Source organism: Lissotriton vulgaris, chromosome 1_1 (genome assembly GCF_964263255.1).
Source record: "Lissotriton vulgaris chromosome 1_1, aLisVul1.2, whole genome shotgun sequence".
Classification (NCBI taxonomy): domain Eukaryota; kingdom Metazoa; phylum Chordata; class Amphibia; order Caudata; family Salamandridae; genus Lissotriton; species Lissotriton vulgaris.
In genome coordinates this window covers 1,345,260,038-1,345,282,486 of record NC_141685.1, presented here as the reverse complement: position 1 = coordinate 1,345,282,486, position 22,449 = coordinate 1,345,260,038, and the positions used below count along the sequence as shown (strand labels likewise).

Sequence of the window (22,449 nt, the reverse complement as noted above, 5' to 3'; positions counted from 1 at the left end):
GTTAATTTGAGCCGGTTGTTGCAGGTGGGGGCCCAGGACTTACTTATAATCATCAGGGTTTGACCCACAACAAGAGAGAGAAAAGTAGCAAAGGGGAAGAGAAGGAGGAAGAGAGAGAAGGAAACACAGTTGCAAAGGGAGAAAGCGGGATGGATAAGAACCTACCAGAATGCAACATAGGGGGCAGAGAGATTATATCGGTGGATGAAAGGCATGAAATGAAAAAAAAGATTATACGGCCTGGGTTTTAAGAAACATCAACATTCGGAAGTGGCTGCAAAAGGCTTCTTAAAAAATTTGAGCCCCAGCACTTCAGGCACATGCATCAAAGGAAAAACCGGTCGCAAACGGGCAGATTCTCAGAATCTGCCCCTTTGCGACCGGTATTTTTGCATTTGGGCTGCATCATTGTGAGAAGTTGGCCTGATAGGTAGTGTTTCCAATTCTGGAACCACTGGTTATCAGTCCAAGCAAACCCCAAAGATGTCAGGTTGTAAGTCAACCTTGTAGACAAGCTATCCTAGTGGTAGCATGGACTAAGCAGCCTTAAAGGCTTAACTTAAGAGGTCGTGTTAAGCGAGCTTGTTTTACCACATACAATCCTGTAATCAAATGAAAGGACACCACACAAGTATATATTATAAAAATATATGTATTTATTTCTAAATTACTCCCCAGTACTCTTTATGAGGAAAGGGGCACAAGCGTTAAATCAAAAGCACTGTTACACATATAAAGTTGCACGTTTATGGATGAGGGCGGGTGGCCACTCAGACCATATATCAAAAAAGTGGTATAAGTAACACTTTACGAACAATGGTTAGGCCTAGGGCCTAGAGATTCGCTGGGAGCAGTCAGGACAAGCAATGAAGAAGTCGGGAGTAGCCCACAGGAGACGGATGCAGCACGGAAAGTGCAGCGCGCACCAATGCACTGTCAATGGTGCGTAAAAGTCAATTAAAGTGAATAAAAAGATACTTCCGCTGAACCTAGGAACACAAAACTTTAGACACAGACCCTAGAGGTGTGTACCAGTGTAAAGACACCGGCGTTGCAAAGTTACCTCACCCACAGGCCGTGGGTGCACAGGGTCGAAGTGGCGTCGGGTTCTGTCACGCAGGTTCTGGGTGCTTGGAGCTGTTGCAGCTGCAGGCGCTGTGAAGCAGAAGTGTCCGGTGCGATCCAAGGGTGGATCGATGTAGAAAAGTACCTGAAAGCAGAGGGGACAGAGTCTGGGTCACTCAGCAGTGACCAGGGTGGAACCAGGACGGAACCAGGCAATGTCGGGCGCAATCAGGCGGTTGTCGATAGGCTTCTCTCCGCTGTCACGTGGGCTCTGGGGCATCTGCGACGTCCAGGAGCAGGTCACGATCTGTCCCACGTAGGCTCTCGCCGTCAGCACCGTCGGCTTGAAGATTGTAGCAAACAGCACTTGGCAAAAGCAATCCACGCGGAACCGGGAGATTGCTTATCACTCGAACCAGGAGGGTCAGAGTGGGTGCTCCTTTTCACAGGAGCTGGTGCAGATCTGGAGCAACCAGAAAAGCAAGTCGTATCTCGAAGTTCGTCGGCACAGGGGCCACAAGCCAGCTGGCAAGTGACCGGGCCAACGCGTCGAGCGCACACAAGCAGAAGGGCCCCACGCAGCACTCGTCGAGTGTGGAGGGGTGAGCTTTGGTGCAAGTGGAGCTCGGGGCTGGGGCTTCTCAAACCCCGGTGTACAGCTTCGAGGGTCACTCGTGGGCCGCACGGTCAGCGTCTCGTGGCCTTTTCAAGATGGCGTGCCCCACGCTTCCGGTCGCCTCCACGGGTCTCAGCTCTGCAGGGACTGTGGATCGGGCAGGTAGAAGGCAGGCAAGCTTGATCTCGTCGATCTCTGTCGCTCGAGTTCCGGCGGGAACTGCAACAAAGCAAGGGTCGAGGGCTGGATGGTGCCTGTTTGCACAGGGTGGTCACTCCTTGACCACAAGGGAGATTCTTCAGTCTTCTCACGTCGTGTAGAAAGTCGAAGGGTCCAGATTTCGTTTCTTATGTTTCTTCAGGATGATCTGAGGTCCGTTGGGACTGCTCCCCCTCTTATTCGAATCTCGGGGGTTGGACATCCTGCTAGGTCCCCTCCTATGGGTGGGACCCAGGAAGGGGGTGGTTACACCCCTCTCCTTTGATCCTGGCCGCGCTGGGACAGGGGCTGGGAGGCCCCAGAACCGGTTTGGCCGGATCCTGCAAGGGGCAGCCTTGTGCTCCCCAGGCAGTGTCTGGTTTCATTGAAACCTCCCTACTCCAATCCACTATCTCCTGTCTGGGGTGGTTTGACACCGCCCTGTGACAGGAAACTCTTTGTCCAGGCCTCCTCTGCCGGGTTTCGGTCAGCAGCAGGAGGTCAGACCCGTGTCTGTGGCAGGGGCATCCATTTTGTGGATCTGAGGCTCATTTTAAATCAACCGCGTTTCAGTAAAGTAACATGTCTTCTCCCTCTAGAAGGGTGGAATGCTATCCCCGTCGCCAGAACTGGCGAGGGGATAGTATTCCAATTCGTATGACACCTTACACGACATGTTTTGATAAAGCCAAACCAAAGTTGCTATATAACCGCGAGGATTATAATGCGCTTAAGAGTATATGGTATGGCATTATCCCGGATCAGCTTAGGGAGTTGTTCCCGACAGCTGCAGACAGGCTCAGCTCATGCCAGAGCACCATCTCACATAAAACCACGCACTCTGCCTCCAGGATTGATGAGGCCTTCCATAGGAGTGGCTTACAGGCTATATATGTGTCCAGATATAGGTTTAGATATAGGTATACTATATCTAAGCAAGGGGTGATTACACCCACTTGCCCCAGCTGAGTGATCAGCCAGTTGTGTCAATTTAAGAACCAGCCAGGGGTGGCAAAAGCTATGCTTCAGCCCCTGGTAGGCCTTGGTGGCACCTATGCCCTGGGCACCTATAGTGCATGGTACAGGGGCTGACAAGGAGTCCATTTCCAATTGTGGTATGTACCTATAGCACATGTATTATAAATTTAGAGAGAGAACAGCAGGCTGGGGGTCTGATTAGCAGGCCCACAGCCTCAGTAAGTCGAAAACCAGTGAAGCAAAAAGCAAAAATTGGGGTGACCATAGGATAGCAGACCCTACTCTCCTACATAACCCCCCCCCCAAACGCAGGGACATTAAACTTAACCTTGACCAGATAAGTCTTCATGTTCTAAGTGGAAGTACCTGGAGAGACCATCTGCATTACCATGGTCAGTCCCTGGGCGGTGCTCCACTGTAAAGTCCATCCCCTGTAGGGAAATGGACCACCTGAGCAGTTTGGGATTTTCACCCTTCATCTGATTTAGCCACAAGAGGGGCTTATGGTCTGTCTGAATTAGGAAGTGAGTACCAAACAAGTATGGCCTCAACTTCTTCAGGGCCCAAACCACAGCAAAGGCCTCCCTCTCAATAGCTGACCAACGTTTCTCCCTGGGGGTCAGCCTTCTGCTAATAAAAGCAATGGGCTGGTCTTGACCATCTTGATTAAGTTGTGAAAGCACAGCTCCCACCCCCAACTCAGAAGCATCTGTCTGTACAATGAACTGTTTGGAGTAGTCAGGACTCTTCAGGATAGGTGCAGAGCACATGGCCTTCTTCAGGTCATCAAATGCCTTTTGACAGCTAACTGTCCACTGAACCTTTTTGGGCATCTTCTTGGATGTCAAGTCATTCAATGGTGTCACAATGGACCCATAGTTCTTTACAAATTTTCTGTAATACCCAGTCAGGCCCAAGAAGGCTCTGACTTGTGTCTGGGTAGTTGGAGGAGTCCAGTCCTGTATGGTCTGGATCTTGCTCTCCAGTGGTTGAACTTGACCCCCACCTACTAGGTGGCCCAAGTACACAACCTTGCTCTGCCCTATCTGGCACTTAGTAGCCTTGATAGTCAGGCCTGCCTTTTGCAGGGCCTCCAGAACCTTCTTCAGGTGGATCAGGTGATCCTCCCAGGTGGAGCTAAAGACAGCAATATCATCTAGATATGCTGCACAAAAGTCATCCAGCCCAGCAAGGACTTGGTTCACCAACCTTTGGAAAGTGGCAGGTGCATTCTTCAAACCAAAGGGCATTACCACAAACTGATAATGCCCACTAGGGGTAGAGAATGCTGTTTTGGCTTTTGACTCTTCAGCTAGTCTGATTTGCCAGTAGCCAGCTGTCAAATCAAATGTGCTCAGAAACTTGGCAGAAGCCAATTTATCAATGAGCTCATCTGCTCTTGGAATGGGATGAGCATCTGTCCTAGTGACAGCATTGAGACCTCTGTAGTCCACACAAAACCTCATTTCTCTCTTCCCATCTTTGGTATGAGGTTTTGGCACAAGGACCACTGGGCTAGCCCATGGGCTCTCTGATGGCTCAATCACTCCAAGCTCCAACATCTTTTGCACCTCAGCCTTTATACAATCCCTGACATGGTCAGGTTGCCTGTAGATCTTATTCTTCACAGGCAGATTGTCACCAGTATCCACCTCATGGGTGCACCAGCTAGTCTGACTGGGTGTGAGTGAAAACAAGTGTCTGTGGGCCTGCAACACCTGTCTGCAGTCCACCTGTTGCTGCTCAGTGAGGCTGCCTGCCAAGGCTACTCCATCAACTGAACCATCATCAGGGTTCTGGGAAAGCAGGTCTGGGAGAGGGTCACTCTCTTCCTCCTGTTCCCCATCTGTGGCCATGAGGAGACTCATGTCCTCCCTGTCAACAAATGCTTTCAAACGATTGACATGGAGCACCCTGTGGGGGCTCCTAGGGGTGCCAAAGTCAACCAAGTAGGTGACTTCTCCCTTCTTTTCAATGATAGGGTAGGGTCCAGTCCATTGGTCCTGGAGAGCTGCTGGCCCCACTGGGTCCAACACCCACACCTTCTGCCCTGGCTGGTACTCAACCAGAACAGCCTTTTGGTCATGCCAGGCTTTCTGTAATTCCTGACTGGCCTCCAGGTTTTTGGATGCTCTCTCCATGTATTCAGCCATCCTGGAGCGGAGACCAAGTACATAATCCACAATGTCTAGTTTAGGCTTTTTGAGAGGTAACTCCCATCCTTCCTTCACCAAACTCAATGGACCTCTTACAGGGTGGCCAAACAAAAGTTCAAAAGGGCTGTAGCCAACCCCCTTCTGTGGGACCTCTCTGTAAGCAAAGAGCAAGCAGGGTAAAAGGATGTCCCATTTCCGCCTAAGCTTCTCTGGTAAACCTTTTATCATTCCCTTTAGGGTCTTGTTGAACCTTTCCACAAGCCCATTGCACTGTGGATGGTAGGGTGTGGTAAACTTATAGTTTACTCCACACTCTTTCCACATTGCTTTTAAGTATCCAGACATGAAGTTGGTACCTCTGTCTGAAAGAACCTCCTTTGGAAAGCCCACTTTTGAGAAAACTGCAATGAGGGCTTTTGCCACCACAGGAGCTGTGGTGGTCCTCAGGGGAATTGCTTCTGGGTACCTGGTGGCATGATCCACTACCACCAGTATAAATCTGTGCCCAGATGCTGTTTGAGGATCCATGGGACCCACAATGTCTATTCCAACTCTTTCAAAGGGTACCCCCACCACAGGTAGTGGTATCAGGGGGGCCTTTGTTGTGCCACCTGACTTACCACTGGCTTGGCAAGTGACACAGGAGCGACAAAACTCCTTGACATTTTCTGACATGTGAGGCCAGTGAAAGTGTGGAACAAGCCTGTCCCAAGTCTTGTTCTGGCCTAAGTGTCCTGCAAGGGGAATATCATGGGCCAAGGTAAGAAGGAAGCCCCTAAACTTCAAAGGTATAACCAACCTCCTGGTTGTGCCAGGCTTGGGGTCTCTAGCCTCTGAATAAAGGAGTCCTTCATCCCAATACACTTTATGGGTACCTTGAGCATTCCCTGCAGCCTCAGCAGCAGCTTGCTGTCTGAGGGGTTCAAGTGAAGGGCAATCTAATTGGGCCTGCCCCAGGTCTGCCCTTGAGGGTCCCCCTGTCCCCAGAAACTCAACCTGATCAGGTTCAAGCTCCTCAGAGACAGTCTCCTCTTGGACTGCAGAATCAGTTTCCTGTGAAACCTGATCCTCAACCTGGGGCAAGTGGGAAGGCACAGCCTTAACCCTCTTGCTCCTTCTCTTGGGTTGTGGTTGGTCTATTGTTTCAAGATCCACCACTGGTTCAGGAAGGCACTTCTTAGCCTGAGACCTTGTCACTGCAAGGACATGAGCTGAAATCCCTAGCATTTCTGCATGAGTCCTGTACTCCACTTCTGACCAAACTGAGCTTTCAAGATCATTGCCTAACAGACAGTCTACTGGGAGGTCTGCACTCACAACAACTTTCTTTAGGCCATCTACCCCTCCCCAGGAGAAGTTCACAACAGCCACACTATGGGAAGTAGTGGAGTTGCTTGCATTGGTCACTAGGTAACTTTCACCTAGTACAATTTGTCCAGGGTCCACAAAGCCAGGTGCCACCATTGTGACACTGGCACAAGTGTCCCTGTAGGCCTGAGCCAGTTTCTCATTGATTAAGGGAGTCTGCCTATATTTGCCCAGGTTACTGGGGCTTACTGCAGTGGGCAAAGATATGTCCACATCATATAGGAGAACTGCCTGTGTGGGGATTCTGACTAGGCCAGATTCCACCTCAGTACCCAGGGTCAACCCTACTAAACCCTTTGGCTGTGTACCACCACTGCTGACTGTACTAGGGGGTGCAGTTGCTTTAGGAGCTGCAGTGGTGGGGACTGGATTTTTCTTAGTGCATTCACTGCCCCAGTGTGAAACTGATTTGCAGGTATTACACCAAGGTTTCTTTGGGCCATCGTTCTTCTTTTTCTTGTTTCCATTTTGGGAACCCCCCTCCTTATTGCTAGTTTGGGGGCCTGAAGACTTCTGGTCCTTTTCTTTATCTTTCTGATTCCCACCCTTCTGGTCTGTTTTCTTCTGGTCACCTTGGTTCTGGTTTTTCTGCTTAATCCTTGTTCTGACCCATTTGTCTGCCTTCTTTCCCAATTCTTGGGGAGAGGTCAAATCAGAGTCAACAAGGTATTGATGCAACAGCTGGTTCTGACAGTTATTAAGGATCTGTTCTCTCATCATAAGATTGTACAATCCTGTATAGTCTGAAACTTTACTTCCCTGCAGCCAACCCTCCAGAGCCTTAGTGGCACAATCTACAAAATCAGTCCAGTCCTGAGTCTGTGCTTTTTGGGTGTCTCTGAACAACAACCTGTATTGCTCAGTGGTTAGGCCAAACCCTTCAATAAGAGCACTCTTCAGAACAGAGTAGTTTTTGGCATCCTCAGGTCTAACAGTGAGGAGCCTGTCCCTCCCTTTCTCAGAAAAGGAGTACCATAAAATTGCTGCCCACTGATCCTCAGGGACCTGCTGTACCATGCAGGCCCTCTCAAGAGCAGTCATCCATTTGTGGATATCATCCCCTTCCTTGTAGGGGGGCACAATTTTTGTCAGGTTTCTATTGTCATAGGCCCTGTCTTTTTCTTTAGGAACTTTGCTGCCACCAGTGGCATCTAAGCCACACAATTTTTTCTCTCTTGCTAAAGCAAGTTTAGCTTGAGCCAAGGCTACCTCTTCCCTTTCTATTTGGAGTTGGACAGCCCTCATCCTGGCCCTATGCTCTATTCTCTGGGAGGAAGTCATTCCTCTTTGAGATTCTCTTGAGGCACTAGAAAGGTGAGAGTCCCTTGACAGAGATCTCTCCCTTCTATTACCTGGGAGAATTTGGTTATGAGATCTGGAGTGGTGCTGGCCCCCTCCATTCCCATGTAGGTCCAAGTTGGCCTGGTTAAGCCTGGCAACCTGTACCTGGTTTCCCACCTGATCCTGATCTTCAGGCTCTTCTACATCAGAGCCTTCCTCTGGGTCTTCCTCTTCCTCCTCTATTCCTTCTTGAAGATCCTCATTCTCAGGGGAGTTTATCCCTTCCTCTGTTTCTAAGGGAGTCTGAATCGCCTTATCTAGGTCATCCTTTTCTAGGAGAGCTATTAGGGAAGGAATGGTAGGGCCTCTGCCCTTTTTTAGCCCCCTGGCTGTGCACAAGGCACTCAGGTCTTTGTGGCTAAGGTTGTCATATCTGGATGTTGTCCCTATAGGATCAACTATTACAGGAGCAGAGCCTGAAGCTCTACCTGTATCAGACATGACTGCTAGTGAGGTGTAAGTGGTGCACTTACCTACACTAAGTGGTTTCCTACTGTACCTTGCTAGTGAGTTGTAGTCAGGGTGTGCTAATCCCTTTAATCTACAACTACTAAGTTCAGTAGAACTTAATATGCTAAGCTTTTGATTTATATGTACCTAGAGGTACTTGATGTGATCTTTCAATTTGATAAAGATTGCAATGGTAAAACAAACAGCAAGCTCAAATCCGCACCGCTGCACACCAATGTGAGAAGTTGGCCTGATAGGTAGTGTTTCCAATTCTGGAACCACTGGTTATCAGTCCAAGCAAACCCCAAAGATGTCAGGTTGTAAGTCAACCTTGTAGACAAGCTATCCTAGTGGTAGCATGGACTAAGCAGCCTTAAAGGCTTAACTTAAGAGGTCGTGTTAAGCGAGCTTGTTTTACCACATACAATCCTGTAATCAAATGAAAGGACACCACACAAGTATATATTATAAAAATATATGTATTTATTTCTAAATTACTCCCCAGTACTCTTTATGAGGAAAGGGGCACAAGCGTTAAATCAAAAGCACTGTTACACATATAAAGTTGCACGTTTATGGATGAGGGCGGGTGGCCACTCAGACCATATATCAAAAAAGTGGTATAAGTAACACTTTACGAACAATGGTTAGGCCTAGGGCCTAGAGATTCGCTGGGAGCAGTCAGGACAAGCAATGAAGAAGTCGGGAGTAGCCCACAGGAGACGGATGCAGCACGGAAAGTGCAGCGCGCACCAATGCACTGTCAATGGTGCGTAAAAGTCAATTAAAGTGAATAAAAAGATACTTCCGCTGAACCTAGGAACACAAAACTTTAGACACAGACCCTAGAGGTGTGTACCAGTGTAAAGACACCGGCGTTGCAAAGTTACCTCACCCACAGGCCGTGGGTGCACAGGGTCGAAGTGGCGTCGGGTTCTGTCACGCAGGTTCTGGGTGCTTGGAGCTGTTGCAGCTGCAGGCGCTGTGAAGCAGAAGTGTCCGGTGCGATCCAAGGGTGGATCGATGTAGAAAAGTACCTGAAAGCAGAGGGGACAGAGTCTGGGTCACTCAGCAGTGACCAGGGTGGAACCAGGACGGAACCAGGCAATGTCGGGCGCAATCAGGCGGTTGTCGATAGGCTTCTCTCCGCTGTCACGTGGGCTCTGGGGCATCTGCGACGTCCAGGAGCAGGTCACGATCTGTCCCACGTAGGCTCTCGCCGTCAGCACCGTCGGCTTGAAGATTGTAGCAAACAGCACTTGGCAAAAGCAATCCACGCGGAACCGGGAGATTGCTTATCACTCGAACCAGGAGGGTCAGAGTGGGTGCTCCTTTTCACAGGAGCTGGTGCAGATCTGGAGCAACCAGAAAAGCAAGTCGTATCTCGAAGTTCGTCGGCACAGGGGCCACAAGCCAGCTGGCAAGTGACCGGGCCAACGCGTCGAGCGCACACAAGCAGAAGGGCCCCACGCAGCACTCGTCGAGTGTGGAGGGGTGAGCTTTGGTGCAAGTGGAGCTCGGGGCTGGGGCTTCTCAAACCCCGGTGTACAGCTTCGAGGGTCACTCGTGGGCCGCACGGTCAGCGTCTCGTGGCCTTTTCAAGATGGCGTGCCCCACGCTTCCGGTCGCCTCCACGGGTCTCAGCTCTGCAGGGACTGTGGATCGGGCAGGTAGAAGGCAGGCAAGCTTGATCTCGTCGATCTCTGTCGCTCGAGTTCCGGCGGGAACTGCAACAAAGCAAGGGTCGAGGGCTGGATGGTGCCTGTTTGCACAGGGTGGTCACTCCTTGACCACAAGGGAGATTCTTCAGTCTTCTCACGTCGTGTAGAAAGTCGAAGGGTCCAGATTTCGTTTCTTATGTTTCTTCAGGATGATCTGAGGTCCGTTGGGACTGCTCCCCCTCTTATTCGAATCTCGGGGGTTGGACATCCTGCTAGGTCCCCTCCTATGGGTGGGACCCAGGAAGGGGGTGGTTACACCCCTCTCCTTTGATCCTGGCCGCGCTGGGACAGGGGCTGGGAGGCCCCAGAACCGGTTTGGCCGGATCCTGCAAGGGGCAGCCTTGTGCTCCCCAGGCAGTGTCTGGTTTCATTGAAACCTCCCTACTCCAATCCACTATCTCCTGTCTGGGGTGGTTTGACACCGCCCTGTGACAGGAAACTCTTTGTCCAGGCCTCCTCTGCCGGGTTTCGGTCAGCAGCAGGAGGTCAGACCCGTGTCTGTGGCAGGGGCATCCATTTTGTGGATCTGAGGCTCATTTTAAATCAACCGCGTTTCAGTAAAGTAACATGTCTTCTCCCTCTAGAAGGGTGGAATGCTATCCCCGTCGCCAGAACTGGCGAGGGGATAGTATTCCAATTCGTATGACACCTTACACGACATGTTTTGATAAAGCCAAACCAAAGTTGCTATATAACCGCGAGGATTATAATGCGCTTAAGAGTATATGGTATGGCATTATCCCGGATCAGCTTAGGGAGTTGTTCCCGACAGCTGCAGACAGGCTCAGCTCATGCCAGAGCACCATCTCACATAAAACCACGCACTCTGCCTCCAGGATTGATGAGGCCTTCCATAGGAGTGGCTTACAGGCTATATATGTGTCCAGATATAGGTTTAGATATAGGTATACTATATCTAAGCAAGGGGTGATTACACCCACTTGCCCCAGCTGAGTGATCAGCCAGTTGTGTCAATTTAAGAACCAGCCAGGGGTGGCAAAAGCTATGCTTCAGCCCCTGGTAGGCCTTGGTGGCACCTATGCCCTGGGCACCTATAGTGCATGGTACAGGGGCTGACAAGGAGTCCATTTCCAATTGTGGTATGTACCTATAGCACATGTATTATAAATTTAGAGAGAGAACAGCAGGCTGGGGGTCTGATTAGCAGGCCCACAGCCTCAGTAAGTCGAAAACCAGTGAAGCAAAAAGCAAAAATTGGGGTGACCATAGGATAGCAGACCCTACTCTCCTACAATCATCCCAAATGCAAAAATCGCAATTTAAGAAATCTCTAAATTGCGATTCCCTTATTTGCGATTGAATTCAAGGAATCCCAAATTGAGATTCCTTAAAAGCAATGCATTAAAGTTAAAAAATTTGGGATTTCGCTAATAGGAGTAGCAAATTACCATGAAGTTGAACTTGATGGTAATTTGCAAAAACTTTGAAAAATGCACTTTTGTGCATTTTTCAAAGTTTCATGTTGCGAACACACATGCCCTTAGGGCATTTGTGTGTGCAACATATGTGCACAGATCAATTTCAGGGGTGCAACAGGGTGTCATTTTGACACCCTTGTACCCTTGAAATTGCATGAGCAATTTGCGAGTACCTACTGGTACTCGCAAATTGCTCATGCAATCTCCAATTCATTCCTATGGGCCTCCAGGCCCATAGGAATGAATGGGAAGGGATTCCTTAATTGCGACTAGTAATTTGCGAGTAGCAATTAAGGAATGTGTAGGAATCGCTATTTATATAGCGAATCCTACATGCATTGGCTTTTGCGATTCCTAAATAGCGATTCCTTAAAAATCGCTATTTAGGAATCGCAATTCCTTCTGTTGATGCATGTGGCAGTTATTCTTTTGCAAGTGAAACACTGGATTGCTATCTCGAACAATCCTCATCAGTCGCAGCACACTGTGTCATTGTGATTTTCTGTGGCTACCGTTGACTAGTCCGATGATTTAAAGATGGCCTTGAAGGACTTCAGATCCCTGCCTAGTATACAGTCTAGCTGTTCATGGAGCGTGACACCTCTGGACAAGCAGAGCGGAGGTTTATAGCTTAGGCATGACTCTCTCACCTGAAGGTCAGATCTCCAGGACTTACAGATGGCTGCTTCTCATGCCTGGCACCCAATATTGAAGACTCAAATACCAATGGTCTGGGAGGGTCATTCTGTTTCTGTTGGGCAGGCAACACTGTTGCATTTTGTTTTCTAACTCAGCAACTTCAAAGTCATTCTCCATAATTGTGATGTCCTTACAGTGGAAAACCAAAGAAAAAATAAAACTCTTGTGAGATTCAGGATCCATTTTGTTTTCGACTTCCAAACTTGTGCTCCTATACGGTCCCTGAGCAAAAAATCAAAACGCAGAAATGATCTTCACCCTTTTTCTATCCTTCGTCCCTCAAAAAAAATGATCTAAAAAATTACTACTCTCAAAACATTATTCTCCAAAAATCGCCTTTTGTAAACTTTTGCAACCAGATTTTAGTTGTCTTTGTGTTCATATCCTGTAATTTAGGCTTTACTGAAACCAGACAAAAAACGAATATCAAATAAAATTCTGCAGCTTTGACTATGTCAAGCCAACTCTCGGGCACAACAAGAGCTGAAGTAGGCTACAGGATCAGTTTCAAAGTAATATCACTCACCCATAAAAGCCTCGAGCACAAGTGCCTGTCTGCACGGGTGTCAGAATAATGAGCCAATCGAAATTTATCAACAGCCAGATTTTCCCCCAATACATTTCAACAGGTCAAACCAGCTGAAATTGACTGGATGAAAAATGCTTAGTAAATTGTGGATAATGGCGGTTTTCTCGTTTACTACGTTTAAAAAGAGAAACTCACAATTGGGGTTATTAACCCCTTGCATGCTCCCGTCGGAGCACTACCTCGCTAGTGCTGCCGTCGGCCAACGGCCGACAGAGCCCCGCCCGCCTAATAGTATGCCTGCACCGTGGCGGAAAAACTGCCGCGGTTAAGGCGTTAAATGCCCTCTAGGGTGTGTTTATTTATCGGTGGCAATAAATAGTACTCAAATATCCATGCACTTGTAATCGATGTTGCAGTTTTTCAAATATCCTGCCCTAGCTACATGGAGAAGTTCTTCTACAAAAAGTGCTCATACAATGTAGTATTAAGCCCTATCTGTACCCACAACGTCTGCCTTTCCACCCCCCCAACATATGCAAAGAGCAGTTATATCGGCTATCACTACTCGTGAGATTCCATGGTGATATCAGCTGCAAGCAGACCTCCACTAGTGCCTCTCTTACATCCTCTTCCTTTTACAGTTGGACACATACCTCTTCCATTTAGACTTACTCTAAGTCTACCCACCCACCATAACCTCCAATACTAGTGTCCTCGGTACTTGGGTGACTACTTCTCTAACCATCCATCTTTTTCTCACAACCATTACCCTGAAAGCGGTGTGGTGCTTTAAGGTCATGCACTAACTAAAAGGTAATGCAACACAACCACAGTCCCACTCAAGAAAGTTAACATAGACCTCAGTCACTTCTGGTCTTTGATGTCTCAAGCCATATTTATAGCTGTATCAGATACCAAAATATTAACGAGTGTCTGTAGCTGAGGGTACCTCTGAGCTCTAGTCCCAAGCTAAATAGCCCTTCTGGCCCCAAATGTAACATCACATAATATACTCATGCCTTCTGCCTAACAGTAGTTTAAACACAGGCTTGCATATCATTGACAGGCGTGGGTCCCTTGCTCACTGTGCCACTGGATTCAAGATATCCTGGCTGAAGAAGGGTGACATGCCTGAAACCGGTCCTAAGATGCTTGTTTCCGGTCCAGGGAGGACCTGGCTTGGCAATTCGGTCTGGACTGTTCCCATGAGGCACAGGGGCACGACTGATTTGCATATGACTGGGTCTAAACAGGGGTGGCATGGTGAGCAAAAGAGCAATGGATTTAACCCAGATCTTTTGAATGGGGGAGAAAGTTTGCATTGTCAGCATTCTGTCCATCATTTGTTTGCTGTAATACATATTATTGACAGCACCAGCAGCACAATTACTTTGGGACACTTTGGGTACACAGTTTCTACTCGATACGGAATTGTTTCTCACTGAGCACTGCGTAGTAATAGTTCGGACCATAATTACACAATCAGCACTAAACAAGGGAAGGGTGGTGAAATGGGGGAAGCGTGCATTTTTGTACTAGAGCACAGGGCTGAGTGAGCATCAGGGTACAGAAACGGAAGCCTAGCAGCAGATTGTTTCACATTTCAACTCAGCAGAATTTGAGAATCTCTCTTAATTTGAGTTAGAACATTGTGTCATAATGGTACATACTAATCCAGATAATTTAAATAACACACACTATAGTCTAGAGACCGGGCAGCATGCTACTCGGGTGATAGGCTAAACAATTCCCTTTTTCGTAATGTTTCAAGGTGTGTTGGGACATCGAGTATCAACATCTACCATCCATTATCATATTGCCAGCACACCTACATAGTAAATAAACGTTCAACAGTCTTGAGGTTTGTTTGGTTAATTTTGTGAATTCAGTGTTGGGGTGGTATTGTAGTTCACCTTCAATCATTGTCTAGTCTCCTATCACAATATATTCTCCTGTGGGCAGCTTCTGCAGAACGTCGAGTGTGTGACAGGTCAAGAACAACCTCCTTGGAGGTTGCCCTTTTACAGGACAATGAGAGAAGAGCTTCCATAGCTTGTGCCCATGAAATGCCAGGGCATTGCACAGGCACAAGCTATGATGCACAGAGGGCCCCTAAGCTCTAGGGGCCCCAACTCTCTAGGTGTCCACCAAACATGCTAGGGGGGGGGGGCATTCAGCCAAAGGCCAATGAATATCTGTAAGGTGTGTGAGATGTGGGGGCTCCTCACACATTTCTTCAAGGAGGTCACTTCATTTTGTGTTACCCACTGTGCAATACCTGCTCCTCCAGGAAATGAATGAGTTTATTCTTTGCACTGCCCATCCACCAAAAACATAAAAACAAGACATGAATATTCTACCCAATAAGAATAAAGAGAACACATATTTTCCTTTGTGGTCGAAAGGGAATTGAAAGTTGGAAGAGTAAACAGGAGAATGACCCTTGTTAGGAAATACATATGTTGTTGTTAAGATACACTTTGGTTTTGTTTCTAGCCCAACAAATGCATGCTCAGCCAATGACAGCAGCTCCTCCAGCAGCACCGTGGAACCCTATCGGAAGTTAAATGTGGACAACGGTAAGCCAGCTGCATGGGGAATCCATGGGTCTGAAGCTGCGTTGTAATCTAACAAGGAACTCAGATTACATGTTGATGCCGCGCACCGTAGGACAGGGCCGGCCCTAAAGAGTATAACCTAAGTATATGTGTTAACATATATGCAGTCAGACACAAAGATGCGCTTAGCCACTTTAAAAGAAGCCCCTAATGGAGCTCTATCGCTTTATCGAAATTTCAAGCTATCATGTGTACATGTGAACAGTAATGCTTGCTAATAGGCCAGGAGAGCCAGATTCAGGCCACAAATTCAGTATATCCATGTAAGATAGATGTACGTATTTGGCATACACTTGTTTAGAAAAGTAATAGTTATCATGAAAATGTGGCTGTCTTGGACCTATGTGAGGCTTGCTTGTCATATGGTACATCTTACTAAATATTGTTGCATGCGTGTAAAGTTGAACTTTAATGTTGTGCTCAGATGGAGTATCTTGAAAAACTTGTTCCATTTATGTTTTTAAATCAGCATTTCTTGCGCAGTCAATAGGACATTTTTAGAACATTCTCCTGATATATTAATAATATACAGTTGACATGGACACCACATGAACACTTGTGGGCATGCTTGCAAGGGCCATTTTGTTTTTGTCCAGCAGTTGAAAAATATAATTTTATTCACAGTAAAGTTTGTCATGGCATTAGTTTCTGATCATGTAGTTATTGGAGTCACATTGTATCTGATAAAGACTTTTAGTCGTAGAATCCTTACCATTTATTTATCCCCAGGTGTCAGGCTGGATCCAGATTTTTTTTTTGTGAGCAGTACCCCTGTGTGCCGGTAAGTGGCGTCAATTGGCTCTGCATAGCGTCATCAGTGCTGAAAGTGACGTTCATGGAGCCTATATAAGTGCCACCCCAGCGCACTGATGTCAGTTCTTTTCTTTCCGCGCCAGTCAGTGCAATAGAAGATCTGCCCGTCACCTTTTAACTGGCCTTTTTTCAACCTTGTCAAAGATTTTTGAGACATTGTCTCCTAATATAGTATGGCTGCCCATGAGAAAGGATGGTTTTAAATCCTATGGAGCCTGTCACTGTCAAATGTTGGTGACGGGCCCACACCTCGTCTGCCTCTGGTGCCTCAAGCGCGACACAAAGACCTGCATCGATTGTCGCACCATGCACCCAAGGCCTTGAGGGAGCACTACCTCAAGCTCCTTGCCACTCAACATGCAACACAAAGATGGTCTTGATCCCGGTTGAGAGGAAGGTTCCCGGATCAGTCGCGGAGCCACTCCAAAAGCTTCTCGTCACCCTCGAAGTCGTCCGGGTGTGTGGGCAAGTTCCACAAGCTCAAAAAGAACAAGACGTCGAAGAGGTCTACAATTTCGTCCCGTCTGTTGAAATCATCCAACATGACAAGAGAACATCATCATTCTTGGCCTGGCTCCGCAGTTGAGCCAGTACCATGGCCGTCTCCGCGCCTCCCTGAATTTTCAGAAGAGACCCCCACCCAACTTAGAGAATTTAATGAGGCCATGCACCTCATATTTGAGTGGCCCATTCCCGCTGGAGCACCTTCGGGCACCGCAATATTGGGAGGGGCTCCTACAGGTCTTTCACCAGTGGGTCTGCCCCCAGCACCAGAAGGGTCTCTTTGATCCATGAACAGTTGCAGAATGCTGCTAGTTGAACCACCTCGACCTTCCCTAGCACCGGCACCACAGCCGTCGTCCCCTCACCACCAGCGGCGCCACCCCCATACTCATCCCCGACACAGAGCCAGATGGGCATCATATAACGGCGATTCTGGTGCCAACTACAGGCATTCAATCCAGGCTGGAACCTATGCTATATTCCTATGGGCTAGGACCTGGGGATTACTGGGAGGGGCCACTGGACCCTGATTAATACCAGCCCCTGTCACTGAGGGCACCTGGTGTGAGGATTTGCCAGATGCCAGTGGACTGAGCACCTCCCCAGATACTACCTTTGTCTCTCCTCCTACCATGGCTAGGGAGGTGGGAGCCTCATTTGCTATGGGGAATAGGAGTGTGGATGAGGTCCTGGACCTTCAATTTTCCTCAATGGCTGTCAAGACAAACATCTTGACTGAGGTGCTTCAGCCGGGAATCACCCCATCTGAACCCCTCTCCTGTTTAATGAATCCCTCATGAACGTCCTACTCAGGCCTGGTCAAAGCCCTTCTGTGAATAGGACAACTACCTGCTGCCATCACCCCGCCCATGGGGACCCCTACTTCCTCACCCAACACTGTACCCAGGAGAGCTTGGAGGTCGAATCCTCCACTTCCAGAGTAAATCCTGGTGCATCTCGTACCACTCCACTGGACAGAGAACTGAAGAAGCTGGATACCTTGGGACAGGCTAGTACGACGGTTGTTGACCACTGTTTGCCTTTAGGGCCAAAACTCCCATATGCTCTGGTACTCGGTTGCGCAGGTGCTGCCTATGGTCCCGGAGAAGGCCCGAGCCATACTCTCCCAAGCTATTACTGATGGGAGGGCTGTAGTTAAGTTCGCAATACGCTATGGGCTGGATATGGCAGACTAACAAGCTAGATCAGTTTAATTGTCAATGGCTCTTAGGCGCCATGCCTGGTTGAGAACAACTGTCTTTTCTGTGGATGTCCAGGCCTCGCTGATGATTATGCCTTTTGATGGCTCCCATCTATTCGGAGACAAGGCGGACTCAGCGCTAGAGAGCTTCAAAGACAGCGGAGCTACAGCCAGGTTCTTGGGCCTTTCCATGGCCCCTTGCCAACCCCAGTCTGCCTTACGTTCCTTTTGTGGCCATGGAAGGGGTTTTCCGCTGCATCTCCACCCGCACAGCCACCACAGCATGCAAACTTCCCAGCCCCTGCATGGCTGAGGATGAGGTGCCCACAGACCTCGTGGGTCAGATAGCCTTCTTAGATGCTCCCTTTCATAAGAGCTTTTCTGGACATAGTGCAGTTTCAGGCTATGTTACCGATGTTTCAGCCTTTCTCCGGGATTTCAGTAAGACTGATTCTGAGGCTGCTGGGCCTCATGGCCTACTGCATTTTGCTTGTGACACAAGGTCTCAGGCATATTCGCCCTCTGCAGTGGGGCCTGCAGTTCCAGTGAGTGCAGTATCAGGGGAATCTCTCAGATATGGTCCAGATGTCAGAGGGCACTGCAAAAGATCTGTAGTGGTGGTTATGAAACTGTGATTGGGTCAGCAGCAGCCCCTTCTCCCTTCCCCAACCAGATCTAACAGTAGTGACAGATGTGTCACTTCTGGGCTGGGGCGACCATCTGGAAGAGGTAGAGATCAGAGGCCTCTGGTCTCCGGCAGAATTCAGCCACCACATCAACCTGTTAGAGCTCCGAGCGTCCGACTGGCATTGAAGACCTTTATACCCTCCATCAGGAAAGGCTAGTGCAGGTGTTCACAGACATCACCATTACCATGTGGTACTGCAACAAACAGGGAAGGATGTGGTCGTGGATCATTTGTCAAGAGTCGCTACGTCTTTAGACATGGTTGGAATGTCAGGGCATTTCCCTGGTGGTTCAAAACCTGGCAGGATCTTGAAACTTCAGAGTGGACAAAGTCAGCTGCAGATGCCTAGCAGATCATGAATATTTACAACAAGGGGTGGTGAGAGACAGAGTCTCTGAATTAAGCAGAAAGCTCTCACCCAGTCAAGAGATCAGGGCTAGATCCAACACCGTTTTTTAGCTCACTGCACCATCCCAGTTTCAGAACCTGGCTGTATGCAAATTAGGCTGTTCCTGTTCCAGTGCATGATGGGAACAGGGCAAACCAAACCACAAAAGCCAATTCTTACACTGGGAAGGAAACAAGCTCCCGGGGACCGGTTTCTGGCATTACAGCCGTCTTCGGCCCGGTTTGCTTGAATCCTGATGGTGCAATGAGCAAGGGTCTCACATCTGAGAATACCCTTCCACGCTTAGGGTGGACAAAAATATTTACAACAAGGGGTGGTGAGGGACAGAGTCTCTGAATTAAGCAGAAAGCTCTCACCCAGTCAAGAGATCAGGGCTAGATCCAACACCGTTTTTTAGCTCACTGCACCATCCCAGTTTCAGAACCTGGCTGTATGCAAATTAGTCTGTTCCTGTCCCAGTGCATGATGGGAACAGGGCAAACCAAACTACAAAAGCCAATTCTTACACTGGGAAGGAAACAAGCTCCCGGGGACCGGTTTCTGGCATTACAGCCGTCTTCGGCCCGGTTTGCTTGAATCCTGATGGTGCAATGAGCAAGGGTCTCACATCTGAGAATACCCTTCCACGCTTAGGGTGGACAAAAATATTTACAACAAGGGGTGGTGAGGGACAGAGTCTCTGAATTAAGCAGAAAGCTCTCACCCAGTCAAGAGATCAGGGCTAGATCCAACACCGTTTTTTAGCTCACTGCACCATCCCAGTTTCAGAACCTGGCTGTATGCAAATTAGTCTGTTCCTGTCCCAGTGCATGATGGGAACAGGGCAAACCAAACTACAAAAGCCAATTCTTACACTGGGAAGGAAACAAGCTCCCGGGGACCGGTTTCTGGCATTACAGCCGTCTTCGGCCCGGTTTGCTTGAATCCTGATGGTGCAATGAGCAAGGGTCTCACATCTGAGAATACCCTTCCACGCTTAGGGTGGACAAAAATATTTACAACAAGGGGTGGTGAGGGACAGAGTCTCTGAATTAAGCAGAAAGCTCTCACCCAGTCAAGAGATCAGGGCTAGATCCAACACCGTTTTTTAGCTCACTGCACCATCCCAGTTTCAGAACCTGGCTGTATGCAAATTAGTCTGTTCCTGTCCCAGTGCATGATGGGAACAGGGCAAACCAAACTACAAAAGCCAATTCTTACACTGGGAAGGAAACAAGCTCCCGGGGACCGGTTTCTGGCATTACAGCCGTCTTCGGCCCGGTTTGCTTGAATCCTGATGGTGCAATGAGCAAGGGTCTCACATCTGAGAATACCCTTCCACGCTTAGGGTGGACAAAAATATTTACAACAAGGGGTGGTGAGGGACAGAGTCTCTGAATTAAGCAGAAAGCTCTCACCCAGTCAAGAGATCAGGGCTAGATCCAACACCGTTTTTTAGCTCACTGCACCATCCCAGTTTCAGAACCTGGCTGTATGCAAATTAGTCTGTTCATGTCCCAGTGCATGATGGGAACAGGGCAAACCAAACTACAAAAGCCAATTCTTACACTGGGAAGGAAACAAGCTCCCGGGGACCGGTTTCTGGCATTACAGCCGTCTTCGGCCCGGTTTGCTTGAATCCTGATGGTGCAATGAGCAAGGGTCTCACATCTGAGAATACCCTTCCACGCTTAGGGTGGACAAAAATATTTACAACAAGGGGTGGTGAGGGACAGAGTCTCTGAATTAAGCAGAAAGCTCTCACCCAGTCAAGAGATCAGGGCTAGATCCAACACCGTTTTTTAGCTCACTGCACCATCCCAGTTTCAGAACCTGGCTGTATGCAAATTAGTCTGTTCCTGTCCCAGTGCAGATAAATAACGGTGATGGATCAAGCCCTGATCTTTGGACTGGGTAAGAGTGGTCTGCTTAATTCAGACACTCTGTTCATCACCACCCCCTTTTCTGAATCGTTTTTGGCCACTATAGGTGTGGCAGGGTATACTCAGACATGAGTCCCTTTCTCACTGCACCATCAGGATTCAAGCAAGCCGGGCCGAAGACGGCTGAAATGCCAGAAACCGGTCCCCGGTAGCTTGTCTCCTTTCTGGTGAAGAATTGGCTTGGTAGTTTAGTCTGCCCTGTTCCCATGATGCACTGGGCCAGGGACAGACTGATTTGCATATAGCCAGGTTCTGAGCTGGGATGGTGCAGTGAGATAAATAACGGTGATGGATCAAGCCCTGATCTTTGGACTGGGTAAGAGTGGTCTGCTTAATTCAGACACTCTGTTCATCACCACCCCCTTTTCTGAATCGTTTTTGGCCACTATAGGTGTGGCAGGGTATACTCAGACATGAGTCCCTTTCTCACTGCACCATCAGGATTCAAGCAAGCCGGGCCGAAGACGGCTGAAATGCCAGAAACCGGTCCCCGGTAGCTTGTCTCCTTTCTGGTGAAGAATTGGCTTGGTAGTTTAGTCTGCCCTGTTCCCATGATGCACTGGGCCAGGGACAGACTGATTTGCATATAGCCAGGTTCTGAGCTGGGATGGTGCAGTGAGATAAATAACGGTGATGGATCAAGCCCTGATCTTTGGACTGGGTAAGAGTGGTCTGCTTAATTCAGACACTCTGTTCATCACCACCCCCTTTTCTGAATCGTTTTTGGCCACTATAGGTGTGGCAGGGTATACTCAGACATGAGTCCCTTTCTCACTGCACCACCAGGATTCAAGCAAGCCGGGCCGAAGACGGCTGAAATGCCAGAAACCGGTCCCCGGTAGTTTGTCTCCTTTCTGGTGAAGAATTGGCTTGGTAGTTTAGTCTGCCCTGTTCCCATGATGCACTGGGCCAGGGACAGACTGATTTGCATATAGCCAGGTTCTGAGCTGGGATGGTGCAGTGAGATAAATAACGGTGATGGAACAAGCCCTGATCTTTGGACTGGGTAAGAGTGGTCTGCTTAATTCAGACACTCTGTTCATCACCACCCCCTTTTCTGAATCGTTTTTGGCCACTATAGGTGTGGCAGGGTATACTCAGACATGAGTCCCTTTCTCACTGCACCATCAGGATTCAAGCAAGCCGGGCCGAAGACGGCTGAAATGCCAGAAACCGGTCCCTGGTAGCTTGTCTCCTTTCTGGTGAAGAATTGGCTTGGTAGTGTAGTCTGCCCTGTTCCCATGATGCACTGGGCCAGGGACAGACTGATTTGCATATAGCCAGGTTCTGAGCTGGGATGGTGCAGTGAGATAAATAATGGTGATGGATCAAGCCCTGATCTTTGGACTGGGTAAGAGTGGTCTGCTTAATTCAGACACTCTGTTCATCACCACCCCCTTTTCTGAATCGTTTTTGGCCACTATAGGTGTGGCAGGGTATACTCAGACATGAGTCCCTTTCTCACTGCACCATCAGTATTCAAGCAAGCCGGGCCGAAGACGGCTGAAATGCCAGAAACCGGTCCCCGGTAGCTTGTCTCCTTTCTGGTGAAGAATTGGCTTGGTAGTTTAGTCTGCCCTGTTCCCATGATGCACTGGGCCAGGGACAGACTGATTTGCGTATAGCCAGGTTCTGAGCTGGGATGGTGCAGTGAGATAAATAACGGTGATGGATCAAGCCCTGATCTTTGGACTGGGTAAGAGTGGTCTGCTTAATTCAGACACTCTGTTCATC

At 48.6% G+C, this 22,449-nt stretch overlaps 1 protein-coding gene across 1 annotated transcript in view; it reads left to right on the top strand.

Moving 5' to 3' along the window:
• KIF5A (kinesin family member 5A) overlaps positions 1 to 22,449 on the top strand; it is a 660,796-nt gene that overhangs the window by 592,995 nt on the left and 45,352 nt on the right. The window contains exon 26 of the mRNA XM_086966580.1: positions 15,057 to 15,139. Within this exon, the coding sequence (XP_086822706.1) occupies positions 15,057 to 15,139 (83 nt within the window). The remainder of the gene's footprint in view (positions 1 to 15,056; positions 15,140 to 22,449) is intronic.